Here is a 16,755-nt window from a genome sequence, read left to right as displayed (position 1 = left end):
CGTCCAACTTCGGCTCAGGTCATGATCTTGTGGCTCATGAGTTTGAGCCCCATGTCAGCCCCTGTGCTGACAGCTCAGAGCCTGGAGCCTGCTTTGGATTCTGTCTCCCTCTCTCTCTGCTCTCCCCTACACTCTCTCTCAAAAATAAATAAACATTAAAAAAAAATTAAAAAAAAAAAAAAAGAAAAGAACTCTGTACCCCAGACTTGGCTTAAGGGATTCCTCCTGGAGTGGAAGCCCTAAACAGTGAGCCTTTTGTTAGGGAATGAACCTTTTACCCCAAGACAATCCCAAGGAATACTAGAAACAGGTTGGTTTCCCAGGGATAAGCCCACCATTAAATCCTTGCTTCCTTAGTGCATATTCAGTTGGGAACCTTAATTTCCTTAAAGGCTAAATAACACCTTTTCAATATGGCTCAGTAAAAGTAATTATCCTTTGCAAACTTCAGTTTACTGCAGACTGTTCATGGTTTGCAAAGTTGCCGATCTTTGTGGTCCTACGGTGAATGTCACCATTCCTGAGCCCTTGTAGTCTGTTGCTTGTTGTGAGCACCAACTACTTACTTGGAAGATCTCCCACCAGGAAGGACTGCTGTTCCTATCTCCCCTCGCAACATCTGGGTCATGCTCACCTGACCACTGCTCCTCGATGGCTCTGATCTGGTCATCTGTAAAGTTCCAGGAACGGGCAAGCTTCTGCCACTCATTGGCCTTTAGCTGATGGTAAGCCAGGTTCCAGAGGAGACTGCGAATATGCCTGGTCTCCAGACTGTGATCTTGCTTGAATGTCAAAGAAAAGCTGGTTGATGAGTCCTTGATGCTCTCACCATGCTCCTAAATTAAAGGTAACTGCATCAGATGATTTCAGACATTTTGTGCTTATTGCCTTATTTCATGGGATGTAGACAGTTTTTCAGATAGAACTGGTAAGGTGGTAACTGAGACTTATGTTTTCAATATTACCTGTAACTGGATAACTTTTTGTCATCCAATATGGAGACAAATGTCTGAAGTAAAAAGCTTGAGTACTGTCTAACACAGGAAATGTGAGGGGGTTTGCTGTGTTGTATCCCATGCTTCTATCCCAATTTGCTGACTGATATTTATTCACCCCAAAAGAAAACAGAGGGGATGTCTTGGCTTAGGAAATGTCACAACAAAGGCATCTTTGAAGGCCTTACTTTCAACGAATATCTCTCTTTCTTCTTTTGCATGTTTGATTGTCTCATATCAAAGTTTCAATGAGGCCTGGATTGGATATACTCTCTTAACATGGCCCCAGAGCTGGTCCCTCCATTCATCCTACTCTGGTGCGAGGAGAGTAAAGTAGAAGCCTAACTTGGGGGGCCAAAGGAGTGGAGAGTACAGGGGTCGATATCATTTTGTGTTAAGCCACCGCAGCCAGTCTTAATCCACATGGTTCTCTGCCTGCATTTCTGTTCTCCGTTCTGTTCTCTGTCTGGTTTTCTGGGTTTTCAAAGGTTCCTTTTGTCCCTTCTACAGAACCCAACAAAAGAAACTGGAGAAAAAATCTCCAAGTGAAAGCAGGTGTCATGGTTTCATAGAGCTGCACCTGTCATGCATATGCCATCAGAGCTCCAGATAATCCTCCTTCCGGAGGCTGCAGAACAGTTAAGGACATGCAGAACACAGAGCACTAGAGGTTTGGGACTTCCTATTCTCCTTGTGTACATATGGCAGCTCCTATTTTTGTCTTTCACTTAAATAAAAGTGAATCTAAATGAAAGATAATCTGAACAGCAAGACAGGAGTCAAGGCTGGGGCAGAATATCGACTAAAAGGATAGGGGCACCTGGTTCTCAAAACTTCTGAGAAGAAAGTGGTGGGGCTTGTGCCTCAGCCCCCATCACAGATCAGCCTGTGCCTTTCACAGCATCTGCAGTCTCCTCTGGGAGGTCTACAAAGCCCTGGGAAGCATGCCCAAGGAGATGAGCTGGTCTTTTCTCTAGTAACTGGACCTTGTGAACAGAAGGTGGAATAGGAATGTCAAGTGTGAATTACCCATAAGTGCTTCAGAGATTGTAAAATGCAGGGTCCTCTCTACCCCAACTCTAGCTTTACTCTTACACTGCCTAACTCCCGGGAAATCCTGAAAAAGGAAAGGTTGAGGGTGGGGCATCCAACAAACTTGGGAGCCGAGGGCACTTCACTTTTTCCTTTACTCTTCATTCCCTCTCCTGAAACAATGAGGAATCCAACAAGATCAAAACCCAAAACATCACAAGGTAGAGGGAAGAACTTGCAAAATGCATTAACCTTTGTATCACAGCATTTTTATTTCTTTGAGAAGTACACATGCTCTGTGCATTCTGGAATTGGGCTGGGTAGTCCTTCAAGTTTCTGTAGGAAAGGGTCAGGGATTTGGAAAGCCTAGCTCTTTTTCTTTTTCTTTTAAGTTTATTTCTTTGAGAGAGAGAGAGAGCACAACGAGGGAGGAGCAGAGACACAGAGAGAGGAAGAGAGAGAATCCCAAGCAGGTTCCGTGCTGTCAGTATAGAGCCCGACGCCGGGCTTGATCCCACAAACTGTGAGATCCAGAAGTGAGATGAAACCAAGAGTCAGACACTCAACCAACTGAGCCACCCAGGTGCCCCGCCACAGGTCTCTTTAAACAGTCCTTGGAAGCAATAATAGTTTGTCTGCCAAAGCATTGAACTATTTGCAGAGTATCACATGCTTAAACTGGTGGAAATTAAAATAGTATGAGCCAGATTTTAGGAAGCTCCCATCTGCCTCTGAACCACTGGATTTAATGATTTATATTAGGCCAGGATCTATATTAGGCCAGTATATAAATCTGTTTAATAAAGAGAATTTAAAATAATAATAAATGGATTTGGTAAAAAAAACAAAATAATAAGCATATATTTGTTTAATGAACAAAGTGAATTTAAAATAAATAATAAATACATTTGGTTAAAAAAGATTTTAAGGATACATATTAAAAAACAAGCCTTCCTCCTACTCTAGATCTTTGTCCCCAGTTGTCACCAAGGTGAACAACTCTTACATTTCAGAGGGTCTCCTTCATACATTTGTGCATTGTATATGACTCTCAAAGTTCATCTGATTCTCACATCTTAAAGATTTGTTAGGAAGAAGGGCTTATTCAGTTGGTAGAAGAGTAATTAATTCTCATCTAGGAAGAAGAATCTAAAAATGCTAGCAGGCATTAAAAATAGAACTAATGAATATGTCTAATTTTAAAGAAAATGTGAAAACAATCATTTAAAAGCAAGAGAAAAGGCGAAAGTTGAGGAAGTTACTGTCACTCAAATACAGTGATGATCTAAGAAAGAATGAAGCTAAGGCAAAGAGGAAGAGAACAAAAGAGCAGGAGGAATAGAAATCAAGGGTACCTGGGTGGCTCAGTTGGTTAAGCCTCTGACTCTTGATTTCAGCTCAGGTCATGATCTCACAATTCGTGAGTTCGAGCCCCACGTTGGGCACTGTGCTGAGAGTGCAGAGCCTGCTTCAGATTTCTTTCTATCTCTCTGCCCCTTCCCTGGTCATGCTCTCCCCCTCTCAAAATAAATAAACATTTGGGGGAAAAAAAAGCAAATGACTAGGAGGGGGAGAGAGATAAAACAATTCTAATGGTTACGAAAAAGTCATTTTGCTTTACGGGCAAGTGAGAAAGGTTTGAGTAGAATGATGTGGCCTTTAAATGATACATATGTCATACCATCCAGATAATATATCAGGACCACTGAGCCCATTAAACAGGATTGTGAGAAGAAGAGGCAAATCAATGCATTTTGCCTTAAGGATTGAAGGAAAATTTCTCAGGATTAGCCACTAGACAGCAAATCAGGCCTGATGCTCCTCAGGGGTAAACACCTGAAGGGTAGGAGCTGAATTCTGGTACCAACCTACTGGACCAGGGTGGGGCATTCAGCCTAGCATGGTAACAACACAAAGTACAAATTGAGGGTGGTGCCTGGTAACTAATTCCTGCCTGAAGGTATAGACTCCAATCTTGGAGAGAAAGGCATTCTGTTGAGAAGCTGTGGGAGTGGCAGCTAGCAGAGGATGTAATAATGAAAGAAGGCAGAGAGAATGTCTTGGAGACAAGTGTTTTGTGTTCTCAAGATGAATAAGGTTTTTGTGACTATCACAGGATACTTGAGTGCTAGAGAGCCAGCACCAGCTTGTGTTAAAAGCTGCAGAGCGGTGAATGTCAACTTCTTTATCACTCATTAGAATGTAGGTTTGAGGGGCGCCTGGGTGGCTCAGATGGTTAAGCGTCCGACTTTGGCTCAGGTCACGATCTCACGGTCCGTGAGTTCGAGCCCCGCGTCAGGCTCTGGGCTGATGGCTCAGAGCCTGGAGCCTGCTTCCGATTCTGTGTCTCCCTCTCTCTCTGCCCCTCCCCATTCATGCTCTGTCTCTCTCTGTCTCAAAAATAAATAAACGTTAAAAAAAAAAAAATGTAGGTTTGAGAACTTCCAGAAGGTACCACAGCCCAAGACTTTGTGGCAGAGGGCCAACCATGTGGGGCAAGCATGCTAAGTCTGTTCGAGCCGACATGGATGGGGCCACTTAGCCCTATGAGCTCTGACTACTGATGCTGGCAAAGTAAAGAGAGGGACAGGCAGCTGTTCATTTCCTGAATGGGGCAGCACAGGCCAAAGGGACCATTATAACTGCACTGACCAGGACCCTGCCCATGAGAGCAGAAGAAAGAATGACACCGACCCCACACTGCCCCATCAGAAGACGGGGTTGCAGAAGAGCTGGTTGTGAAGCTGGAATCCTGTTCCTTACCTCTCTCCAGGCGTAGTATCTCTCTGCTTTAATGATCATGTCCACTACAAGGCTGTGGTTGCTTCTGGAGGCCATGGCCAGGGCAGTCTTCCCTTGCTAAAATTAAAAATGAAAGTGTCAGGCAGGATGGCCTAGTATTTAAGAGCTCCAGCTTTGGAACAGGGAGGGAGGGGCCTGAGTTCAAATCCTGATCTTGCTGCCTCCCTCCAGGGTGAACTTGGGTCAGTCCTTAGCTTCTCTAGGGCTCAAAGGCTACCCCATGGTATAGTGGTGAGGGGTAAATGCGGTAGTACATATCAAGCCCTTAGGACTGTGCATGACACATGGTAATTATTCAAGAGATGCTAGATATTGATGGTGTCAGGTGCTGTGTCCACAGGGCAGGGGGAAAGATTTAGACTTAGGGACTGACCATCAACAGATGATGTTTTACACATCCTCTATCGATGAGAACCCAAACATCTCTCCGAGACCTCCAGAGGTCTCCCTGGCTCACTGTACTGGGAAGTCCTCAGCAAACAAGTAATATGAGGACTGACTCCATCTGTGGTTGAGACTTTAGTCAGTGTGCCACACCTCCTTCCCCCAATAGCCTTTTCCTTCTGCTATAAAAAGAGACCTCCTGATTTTAGCGGGGCAACTGACCACCCCAAACATTTCCCAGCCTCCCTTGCACTTAGATATGTGACCTAAGTTCTGTTATATAAATGGAAGTGGCACATGCAACTTCTAGAAAGTATTTTTAAAGACAGGAAGGACGCCATTCTCTTTCTCCTTCCTCCTGACTAGAATGCTTGCATGATGGCAAGAGCCTGAACAGCCCTCTTAGACCAAGAAGTTGAAGCCATGTGTTAATGAGGGCGAAAAGTGCTGGATCTTATTAAGAATAATAGTATCCTTGGGGCGCCAAGAGTATGGACCTCTTGATCTCAGGGTCGTGAGTTTGAACCCCACGTTGGGTGTAGAAATTAAATAAATAAAACTTAAAAAAAAAAAAAAAAGAAGAAGAAGAGTAGCATCCATGACAAAACTACTAATTCATAGTATAGAATTCAGCCCGCAGGACTTCTATCTAGAATTTTTTTCTGTTCTACGCTTCCAACCAAGGGGCTACGGATTGGAAACTTAACCAAATGGAATATGCAATAAGTGATATTCTGGACATAATTTGGGGCATGAGTGGCCTGGGAACCCATATGGTACCTTGTCCAAATAACAAAAGGTGTCCCCTAGATTTTAGGCCATGCACAATCCACACACATCTATACAGTTTCCTGAGAAAAAGATGGTGGTTTTTATTTATTTTTAAAATGGCGCAGGAAAAATTTGCTCAGGAATCCTGAAGATAATCAAAACGAATGGTCAGAAATAATCCCAGAAGAAGAAGTTCCAATTTTAGGAACCCATGTTTCCATGCTTAGGGATCCAGCAATTTATCCCAATAATTCTCTCACATGGCTGAGCATTTGCAACAAGTGCAACTCCCACCAAGCCACATGATCTGGCTGTGAGTGGAGGTGCTAAGACCCAGGTGGGCTGGAAGATTAGGACTGACAGTAATCAGTTTCTCATCAAGAGAGGACAGTAATGAAATTAGGAAGAATAGCACTTTGCAGGCAGTTAGCAAGTCTTCCATTGCATGCTGCCTAGATTCTGGCTCGTGAGGCCATTTGAATCCAGATGATCAGCCTGCTGTGGGAAGGCAGCATTCTGAGAGCCAGCGTTCTCAAGTTCGCAGGAAAACCTTCCCAGGGAGTGCGCCCTGGAGTGGAAATACAGCACTCCTGCCACTGAGGGTGGGAAGCCCTCCAGGAGCTTTGTGACACCTCTGACCGAGGGAGCAGGTTTCTGGGAAAGTCCTATTTACACAAAACCCTGGCTCCTTTTTTCCATCCACACTTTCATTTACTCTTAGAGTCACTTATCCTTGGTAAATACTGTGGGAGTTAGTGGAAAAGGTGCTTTTTATTAATGAAATGGGTGTTGGGTGCCAACTATGTGCCCAGAGAAAAAAGAGGAAGAGGAGAAGGGAATATGGGAAAATCAAATTGTGAGTCAAATTGTAGCACTGAGGCTACTATTTCCCAGGACATCCAGTCCACAGGCACTGGGGGCCAAGCATGAATTCCCTTCCCAGTGCTATGGAATCTCCACCCACAAGACTGTCCCAGAGGTGTTAAGTGTTAATGAAAAAGTGGAATACAGTATGAAAGGAAAGCATGGAAAATACGATGCGACGTGTGAATACTAATGCTAAATGTTAAGGGAAGGTAATGAGCACAGGAGTGCAAGTGGGGCACTTCCACCCAAGTGACGGAGTTATGGGTGGATGCTTGTTTCTTCCTTATGCTTTTCTGTGTTTTCCAGATTGTCCAGAGTGGGTTTGTGTTGCCTTTTTGTTAAGTAGGCTCACACCCAGTGTGGAGCCCAAGCAGGGTAAAACTAATGACCCTGATGAGATCAAGACCTGAGCTGAGATCAAGAGTCAGGCTTTTAACTGACTGAGCCACCCCGGTGCCCCAAGGCTTATGTGACTTTTTATGATAATTTTAAAAACTGACATATACAGAAAAGTAAAATAAGACATCGCTACTTCAAGTCCCACAGATGTAAAATGTGTGATTCTGCAATAGTAACTGGGGTGAACTCAGCTCATGCTGGGAATTAGGGATGTGCTGAGCTGATGAACAGTGTGGGTAAAGACAAGGAAGGAAAAGACAGCAAGCTGCAGAAGCAGTCACCTCTGCTCACAGCTGTGGAAAAGCACTATACAATCAAGCAGCTTTGGCTTTGAAGCCTGGCTCTGTGTCTTACTGTGTGTGTGACGTTGACATTGCTGAAATCTCTTGAAAACGGGTCATTTTGTCCACCTCACAGAGGAGGTGTGAGGATTGACATAAGGTACATGTGTGTGAGCACCTAACAGGGCTGCCACACCTCGGTCTTCCTGCGTTTACACTTTTCAGTAAGCTAGAACCTAATGCACGGCTGCCCCACAACCCTCCTATGACTGAGTCTGCTTTACTGCATCAATATACAAAGTTGTCTTTCTTTACAAACACGTCTACACAATGACCAAAAGGTAGAAGCAACCCAAATCTCCATCCACAGATGAAAGGATAAACAAAATGTGGTATGGACATACAACAGAGTATCATTCAGCCTTAAAAAGGAAGGAAATTCTGACACGTGCTACAACATGGATAAACCTTCAGGACATTATGCTAAATGAAATAAGCCAGTGACAAACTGACCAACGCTGTATGATTCTATTTATATGAGGTACCCAGAATAGTCAAATTCACAGAAACAGAAAATAAGAGTGATGGTCGCCAGGGGCTGGGGAAGGACGAGGAAATGTGTAGTTGTTGTTCATAGAGTTTCAGTTTTGCAAGATGAAAAAGTTCTGGAGATTGGTTACATAATAGTGTGAATCGACTTAACACTACTGAACTGTCCACTTAAAAATAGGTAAGATGATGGGGCACCTGGGTGGCTTGGTCGGTTGAGCATCCGACTTTAACCCAGGTCATGATCTTATAGTTTGTGGGTTTGAGCCCCGTGTCGGGCTCTGTGCTGACAGCTCAGAGCCTGGAGCCTGCTTCAGATTCTGTGTCTCCCTCTCTCTGCCTCTCCCCTACTCATACTCTGTCTCTCTCTGTCTCAAAAATAAACATTAAAAAAATTTTTTTTAATGGTTAAGATGATAAATTTTGTTGTATTTATTTTACAATTAAAAATTTTTTTTAAGTAAAAAAATTTTAGACATGTATGTTTATTCACTGCATCTCTGTTTATAAAAGCTAAAGCTTAGGAACAATTTAAATGCCCATCAACTGATAACTAAACAAATTATGATATGTCCATACCACAGCTACCTAAAAAAGAATGGAGAAACTCTCCTTGTACTAATATGGAACAGTTTCCACTCTATATTTTTAAAGGAAAAAAGCTAGATGCAGGACAATACGTACAAGTATATCACCACTGTGTAAAAAGGACAGAGGAATGTAGTAAGAGTATTATATATTTATGTTTGCTTGTTTATGCATAAAAAGAAACTGGAAAAAACAGAAATTTATGATACTAGATCCACTAGCAAGGGTAGTATGGGAACCAGACAAACGGGGTCAAGGGCGGGTGGGACACTTTTATTGTAAAACCCTTACTGATTATATTTTTAAATTTTTGGACCACCTGAATCTTTAATCTTTTCCAAAGATTAATACAAAATTTTATTTTTTTATTAAAAAAATTTTTTTAATGTTTGTTTATTTTTCAGAGACAGATCATGAGCACGGGAGGGGCAGAGACAGAGGGAGACACAGAATCCAAAGCAGGCTCCAGGCTCCAAGCTGTCAGCACAGAGCGTGACACGGGGCTCAAACCCACGAACCATGAGATCATGACCTGAGCCAAAGTCAGATGCTTAACCGACTGAGCCACCCAGGCGCCCCTAATACATAGTTTTAATTTAAAAAATAAATGCTTTAGGGACGCCTGGCTGGCTGAGTTGGTAGAGCAGGCGGCTCTCAATCTTGGGGTTGTAAATTCAAGACCCACGTTGGGTGTAGAGATTACTTATAAAAAAAAAAAAACTTAAAAAAATACAGATTTTATTATTCAGAGTAAAATTTCTTACCTACATATCTCAATCACAATCAGGATGTTTTGCTGACGACCACGTTACAATGTTTGTGTAAGCTTTATCCAGTCTTTTCAAAAGGGTATGCTATGGTTGCTGTCAAGGCTTACAGCCTGCAGACAGCTCTTCACAACCACCTTGGCTGAACAGGGTGAAGTCCATGAGCTTACCTTATCAACGACCTTCAGGTCACAGCCTGCCTTCAGCAAAGTGTCCACCAGTTCCACATGGCCAAGATCAGCAGCTAGGTGCAAAGGAGTCTGCTGCCTCTGCCATGAGAAATTTCAAAAATGTAATCTAAACACATTAAGGAGGGGGAAAAAACTTGCATAATGAAAAGACAAAGGGAAAGTAGAGGTGCCCTATATAGGCATATGGGAAAATAGATTAAGATCACATTTTTAAATAGGTACAGGGGACATTCACTGTAGGATTGTTGGTAACAGTGAAAAACTGAAAGAAAGTTACATGTTTGACAAAGAGACTCGCTGGACAAAGTGAGGTATATCCACATGTCGGATTAGCAGGCAACCATTAAAAATGATTTCTGAAACATTACTTCATTATGACAGACTAGAATAGTCAAGTTCATAGAGACAGAAAGCAGAGTGGTGGTTGCCAGGAACTTCGGGGAAGGAAGAATGGGGAGTTAGAGTCATGAGCAGAGTTTCAGTTTGGGAACATGGAAGGAGCTGTGGAACTGGGTGGTGGGGGTGGAGGCAGAGCAACGTGACTGTGCTTCAGGTCACTGAAGTGTACCTTCAACAACGGTTAAAATCGTAAATGTTACGTTATGTGTACTTAACTAAAAATTAAACAGTGGTTTCCAAGATTAATTTTTAAAATGGAAAAAGTACTCATTTAACACTGACAGACTTTGGACACAACACTGTATCTAGAGAAGGAAACACATCAACAATATTAACGATAATGTCTAGATGGCAGGATTAGGGAGTTATTTTTATTGCCTTATTGATGCTTTTCTGTATCTTGTAAATTTCTAAGTTATAATGTATAAGAGAGTACAAGACTTCTAATTTCTCTCTGGGGTAATCGTTTTCTTACCAAGAGGGTAACAGTGTTTCCAAGAAATACGAAATCACAAGAAAATAACACACTTTAACCTCTCACTGAAAGGAATGCTGATGTGCAGACAGACATTTCTAAAATATTAGTACTGAAAGGAACGTTGTTTATGGTCTAGCCCAACCCTTAAACCAGAGACAGGAAGCAACTTCCCCAGGGTCACAGAGCTGGACAATAGCATCTAGCTCAGTACTCTGCCAACCCGAGCACAGGATCAACCTGCTTGGAGCGTTAACATAATTAATATTAGAAAGCATTTATTAAAGACTCACTTTTGGGTGGCAATCAGCCCCTCTGGGGGCTCATCCAAAACATCACACTTACACTAACAAACTATCAAAGGTCTCTATCAACATGGAACAGAGACACAGGGTCATACCTCAAACACCAATATCATCTCAATTTGACGATACTGCTGTAAGTCTAGAGGACAGGAAATGAACCAATACATTAACAAGAGTTCTCTTTATTGGGGGGGGGATGATAATTATAAATTTTTACCTTATTTATATTTTCTTATTGTTATACATTGAGTATATTCCCAATCTAACAGAGAATTGAAATGGTCAAGTCTAGTTCTATACCTGGCGGGCAGACTAACAAACCCTCCTTTCTAGAGTGAATCTGGCCAATTCTGGTGAAACCAAAATCACACACAAGTTCTGTGTATAGAGCAAATATTCTGCACGTAAGCAAATATTTGGGGCATTAACATACTTGGACACCTAAGTATGTATAATAACATTCCTTCCCTCCCTACAAACATTTGGGATGGTAAAACATAGGGAGGAGCAAGGTCGCTGGAGGAAGGAAGGGATGGAAGGGTAGGTAAGTCTCTATTCCCATCTGGCACAAAGGAACTCCTAGGTTGGAGATGGAGGAGACTGGAGAGATCTGTGACACTGCTCTGGTTCCAAAGACATGGAAACAGGGGCTCCCAGTGTGGGGGGTGGGGGGTGGTTAGGACAGGTATGTCCACCATATCTGGCTGCTCCCTCCCCTCAGGGTCCAGCTGAGGCTTCTCTAGGTAGAGGCAGTCAGAAAGCCAAGAGGAGTCCAGAGTTCTTACCTGTCTCCAGGGCTCCTAAAGAGCTCCTCTCCCAGGAGTTTCTCTTCCTACTTCCCACAGCTCTTGGGAGAGGCAGCTCAGCCCCGGAGGAGGCCCTGATTCAGACAGTACCCACCCCCATTAACCTTCCAACTCAGCATTTCCACAACCAGCTAGTAATGGATTCCTTTTATGGAGCATTTGACTCTGCTCCAGTAGATTTAATTTATGGTGATCTTTTTTATTCCAAGAGGTCTCTTTTGCCTTTGGGTAAAAGACACATTTACAGTCTCTAATATAGAAACAAAGCTTCTTCCTTGTGGCAAAGGGCTACTGGCCAATTATATTTCATACTGAAGGAGTGGGCTTTGATTTAAAGAGCATCTGGCAATTTAATTCTGAGCTACTGTTTATCTACCAGAAGTGCTGGGCCTGTTAAATGTGAGCACTAACTGAACCCCAGTTGTGTGTTTGAAAAAAGTATGTGTGTTCAAGTAGGAGTGGGGGTTACAGCAGAAAATGGATAAAAAGAATATGTATATTCCTCCTGGAAAATTTTTAGGGCAACTTGAACTTGCTCAAAATTACCCGTAATCACACACTACATTGAATCATAAGAAAACAGACTCTCTGGGTTCGGATTGCCTGGCTTACCTGATTTAAGATGTTAATGTCATGCTGTGCACTTAATAAGCTCTTTACAACTGTGATATGGTTGTGGATAACAGCTAAATGAAGAGGGGACTCCTTCGGCTGCAGAAAGAAAGAAATTTTCAAATCCAAGAGGTTTTGGCTTCACCATTCACACCAAAAAGCAATTCATTTCGACAGACGTTTCCTAATAATCTCTGAGTACTGGAATTGCCTTGCACAGCAACGGGCCAATAGCGAGTGTTCAGCATCATTTCCACCCCATGGCTGTGCAGCAAACCAGCTTACCAGCAATCAGCTCTGCCCCCTCATTCATTCCAGGACTAGACACTGAGCACCTACTATGGGAGGCTAGGGATTCAGTGGCGAACCTGGCATTCTCAGGATTCTTCCAATCCAGTGGGGCAAGAATATATTGTTGTTGTTGTTGTTATTGTTTTAATCACAAAATAAATGCACAAATTGTGATAAATGCTTTGGACGAAAAGTAGAGAGTGGTATAAGAGCATATATGGGATGGCCAGAGGGCTGACCTTTCTGGAGATGAGAAAAAGCTTTCCTGAAGAACTGACATTTGTGCTTTGAAAAGAAGGATAAGAAATATGAAACAGGCTTAATGCAGGACTTCTCAGAGCCTTCAAAAAGCTAAAGTATGGGGGGAATAACTACAAGGAGGAAAAAGCATGCACATTCAGCATTTCCTGAAATGATCTGATCTAGAGTTTTTTCTCCCTAGATCATTCCATGGGACTAATGACCCATTCACCCAGGGGCACCATGCTCATGTTTAGCCTTCTCCTGTATATATACAGCCCCAGTATGTTTACCAAACCTCTCCAGCATGCCCCTCTGTCCTCATTTGCAGTTAAATGAAGGTGCAGCCATCCTGCAGCCACACCTTCACCTGAAGTGTCCCAGCCCCTCTCAGCCATCTCCACGGGTGGGCTTCTTTGCCAGCCCTGCCAGGCTGTCATGTCACGATCAGCTCTAGAATCACACACTTAGCTCCTGTTGCCTCACTGACACACAGGTGCCACTGGCCCATGATGACAAGAGAGAAATGTCTCCAGGAGTAGAGAAGGTAGCCGCAAAGAAAAAAAGGTGGGGAAAAAGAGGGAAGGCGTGAGAGACAGCTCAGGGGCAGTCAGGGTGGAGGGAAGGTCCTAGGAGGTTAGAGGCAGGGAGGAGGGGGATGGGTACAGGTATAAAAAGCAGGTGCAGGCAGAAGATCCGGCAAGGCTGTGAACAATAGTAGAGCTGAGAGCCAAGGCAGCCGACAGGGAACACAGGTGTGTGCGAGGGTGCATGATGAGGATAGAGCACAGTGTTACTCAAGAAAAAGAGATATTAATAATAAGCATCAGTAAGGTACATTTAACATCTTATAATGCTACTTACTGTACACTCACTTCCCCCATAGTTTATATTCTAAACTCTGGGCTAATAGTTTTCATTTACAATAATCCTAGCAGTTACATCTATTCCCCACTGTATTTATTTTTAAAATTTTTTAATGTTTGTTTGTTTGTTTGTTTATTTATTTATTTATTTATTTTGAGAGAGAGAAAGAGAGAGAGAGAGAGAGAGAGCACGAGCGAGGAATGGGCAGAGAGAGGGAGACTCAGAATCTGAAGCAGGCTCCAGGTTCCACGCTGTCAGCACACAGCCCAATCAGGGCTTGAACCCACAAACCATGAGATCATGATCTGAGCCAAAGTCAAACTAATTGAGCCACCCAGGCGCTCCTATTCCCCACTTTATACATAAGGAACAGGGCAGTTAAATAATTTCCCCAAGGCCTTGGAGGCAAGAAATGGATTTGACAGGATTTGATTCCCTGATCTGCCTGACTTCAATACTGGCACCAGGCTCCTTCCCAGGAAACCTACTATGAAAGAAACCTATGAAAAAGAGATGTACAGAGTTGACAAGAGCATCACTAGCCCACAGAGGAAGAGGAGAGAAGGGGGGGCAGGTAGGACACCATGGCTGCAGAAGTCAGACTGCCATGGGGGTGAGCAAGGACATGGAGATGATCGGGCAGGTCAGGGCAGTGTGGGAGGGAGGCTTTCCGTGCAGGCCTCTTCTTCTCTGGAAGGATGTTCTTTCTTGAGGCACCAAGCATGAAAAAAGAGGAAGCATCCCTCAGGCCAGGGAAGTAGGCAGTGTCCTTCCAGCCAGGGCTACCGGCCTTGCTGGGACCCAGCCTTTCCTGAGAAATGGGAAGCATCCCTGGACAGACCCGGGGCGTTCAGAGCCAATTCCTCTAACGCCATTCTCCAAAAACTACCAGACATGGTCAAATCACATCTCTTCTCTCTAGTTAATATAATAAATAGTAATGGCTAACCAAGATCAGAGGAAATAATATTCTCACAGGAGAAGTGAAAAACAGAGGAATGCTTCCCATCTACTGCTGGCACAGAGGGCCTTCCTCAATCCTACCAAAGCCAACTCAAACTTCAGAAAACCTCAATCAGTATAAAGGATGGACTTTCAAAAGAAAAACAAGATCACTCAGTGAAGGGGGGAAAAAAGATCATCCCCCTTCCCATTTATAGCAGTGTCCTTTTTTCCCACAGACTGATAAATTTAATACAAGAATAATGGCATCTCTGGACACCTGAGAAAGTTTTATTGCAGCAAGTATCAATATTTAAAGCACAAAGATTTCATTTTGTTCAGGAACTTCAAAGACTTTATAAAATTCATCCCTTGCATTTTATTTCTCAAGATTAAGACTCAGCCTCCAAAAGGAGTCAGTCTGCTTCCCCAGAAAGAATTCCTCCTTTGTGAACATCTCGTTCCCCTCCTCCCCACCCCCCAAGTATCTGCAAGGAGCATCTCTGCACACAGCCAGCCTCACAGCACCAGGATCAAAGCCCATGTTATTGAAATAGACTCACTTCCACTTTCTGGTACAGGTCAACATGCTTACTGAGAAGACAGCTCACAAGGGATGTGTGGCCGTTCTGGGTTGCTATCTGCAAAGCACTGATGTTGAGCTGCAAAACACAGGTGGAAAAGGCAAGGAAGATCCCCATTAGAATCCAGCCTGCTTTCTGATATTCATCACATGGTAATTAATTAATACAAAGAAATATACAACTATTTAAAAAAGAAAATCCAATGTGTTTTTGATTATTTTGAGGGCCTCTTTGTTATTTCTAAGTGTTTCCTATAAAAAGAGAGTCTGAGGTGACACATGCCTCAAGCAAATATGAGTTAAATCCCTGTTTCCCCTCTCTAAGTACAAAGTGGACTAGGGCTGAGTCTTCTCTCCATGCACTCTGCAAACACCCTCCTTGAGCTAAAAAGGCTGACTTGGTGTTGGTCCCAGGAAATGCCTCAACACCTGCTGCCTCCCTGACTGCTTACCTGCAGCTCTCCTTTCTGCCAGGTCTGGCTTCAAAGCTCAGCATGATTGCTACCCATGTGCAGTGTTCCCTCGTGGCCCCTTACTCAACTCCTTCACCAATGCCTCTCCTTCCCTGGTACCAGCTGCCTCCTACCTTCCCTGTGCTCAAGTGACTTCACTTACTGTGAACACTGGATGAGAAAACTGTTCTTGATTTATCCTGCTATCCTCCAAAAAGTCTTAGCATGGTGCTTTGCAATAGTATAAGGACAATGGATAGTGGTTGATGGATTAATTTTAAGATTGTTACAAAGTATTTCTAGGCCCACCAACCAAATAAGGTTCTACAGGATGTTATGTTTTCCAAAAAGTGGCTGCATAAGTAAGCACCATCTCACATGCTGGCCTGAGACTGCCCACTGCCCCATCAAGAGGTCTCCCCTTGAATCTGAGTGGACCCAATAACTGCTTGGACCAATCAGCAGAGTATGGCAGAAATGACAGTGTGCCAGACCCAGGTGCAGCCGCTACCCAGCTTGGCAGCTTCACCTCCCTGCTGGTAAAACCAGCTGCCATGCTGTGAAGAAGAGAGACCACACGTCCATGCCATTCAAGAGCCCCAGCTGAGCTCCCAGCTGACAGATGGCACCAACTGCCAGTCATGTGAGTGAGTCACACGAACGGCCAGCTCACTTAAGCTTTCAAATAACCTAAGTCCTGGCTGACATCTGACTACAACCACATAACAGACCCAAAGTAAGAATTTCTCAGTCCAAGAGCCATGAAAGATAATAAGGTGTTGTTGGTTTAAGCCATTGCACTCTGGGTTGGTTTGTTATGAAGCCAATAGATAAGATGATACTAAAAAGAACAGTACACATGCTGACCAACTGGACTCTAGCTTGAGCTCCTACTATATGACCTTGAATAACTGGCCTCTCAAGTACGGGCCTATTTGTCTTCATCTGTAAAAAAGAACATAACTATTAGTTTTTATCACTGCTAATAACCAATTGCCACAAACTCAGTGGCTTAAAAAATACAAATGTACTATGTTACAATTCTGGAGGTCTGAAGTCTGAAATGGGTCTCACTGGGCTAAATTACAGGCCTTTCTGGAGGCCCTTGGGAAGATCCACATCTTTGACTTTGCCAGTTTGTGGACATTGCCGCCCAC

General features: G+C 43.4%; 1 protein-coding gene across 1 annotated transcript in view; it reads right to left on the bottom strand.

Annotated features, from left to right (window-relative positions):
- Positions 1 to 16,755, bottom strand: part of ANKDD1B (ankyrin repeat and death domain containing 1B) — a 63,010-nt gene that overhangs the window by 4,475 nt on the left and 41,780 nt on the right. Inside the window, exons 9-13 of the mRNA XM_043592256.1 lie at positions 15,127 to 15,225; positions 12,224 to 12,322; positions 9,606 to 9,704; positions 4,791 to 4,886; positions 635 to 836 (exon numbers count right to left, since the gene is read on the bottom strand). Coding sequence (XP_043448191.1) covers positions 635 to 836; positions 4,791 to 4,886; positions 9,606 to 9,704; positions 12,224 to 12,322; positions 15,127 to 15,225 — 595 coding nt within the window. The remainder of the gene's footprint in view (positions 1 to 634; positions 837 to 4,790; positions 4,887 to 9,605; positions 9,705 to 12,223; positions 12,323 to 15,126; positions 15,226 to 16,755) is intronic.

This window comes from Prionailurus bengalensis, chromosome A1 (assembly GCF_016509475.1).
Source record: "Prionailurus bengalensis isolate Pbe53 chromosome A1, Fcat_Pben_1.1_paternal_pri, whole genome shotgun sequence".
Classification (NCBI taxonomy): Eukaryota; Metazoa; Chordata; class Mammalia; order Carnivora; family Felidae; genus Prionailurus; species Prionailurus bengalensis.
This window is presented reverse-complemented; position numbering and strand designations above follow the sequence as displayed.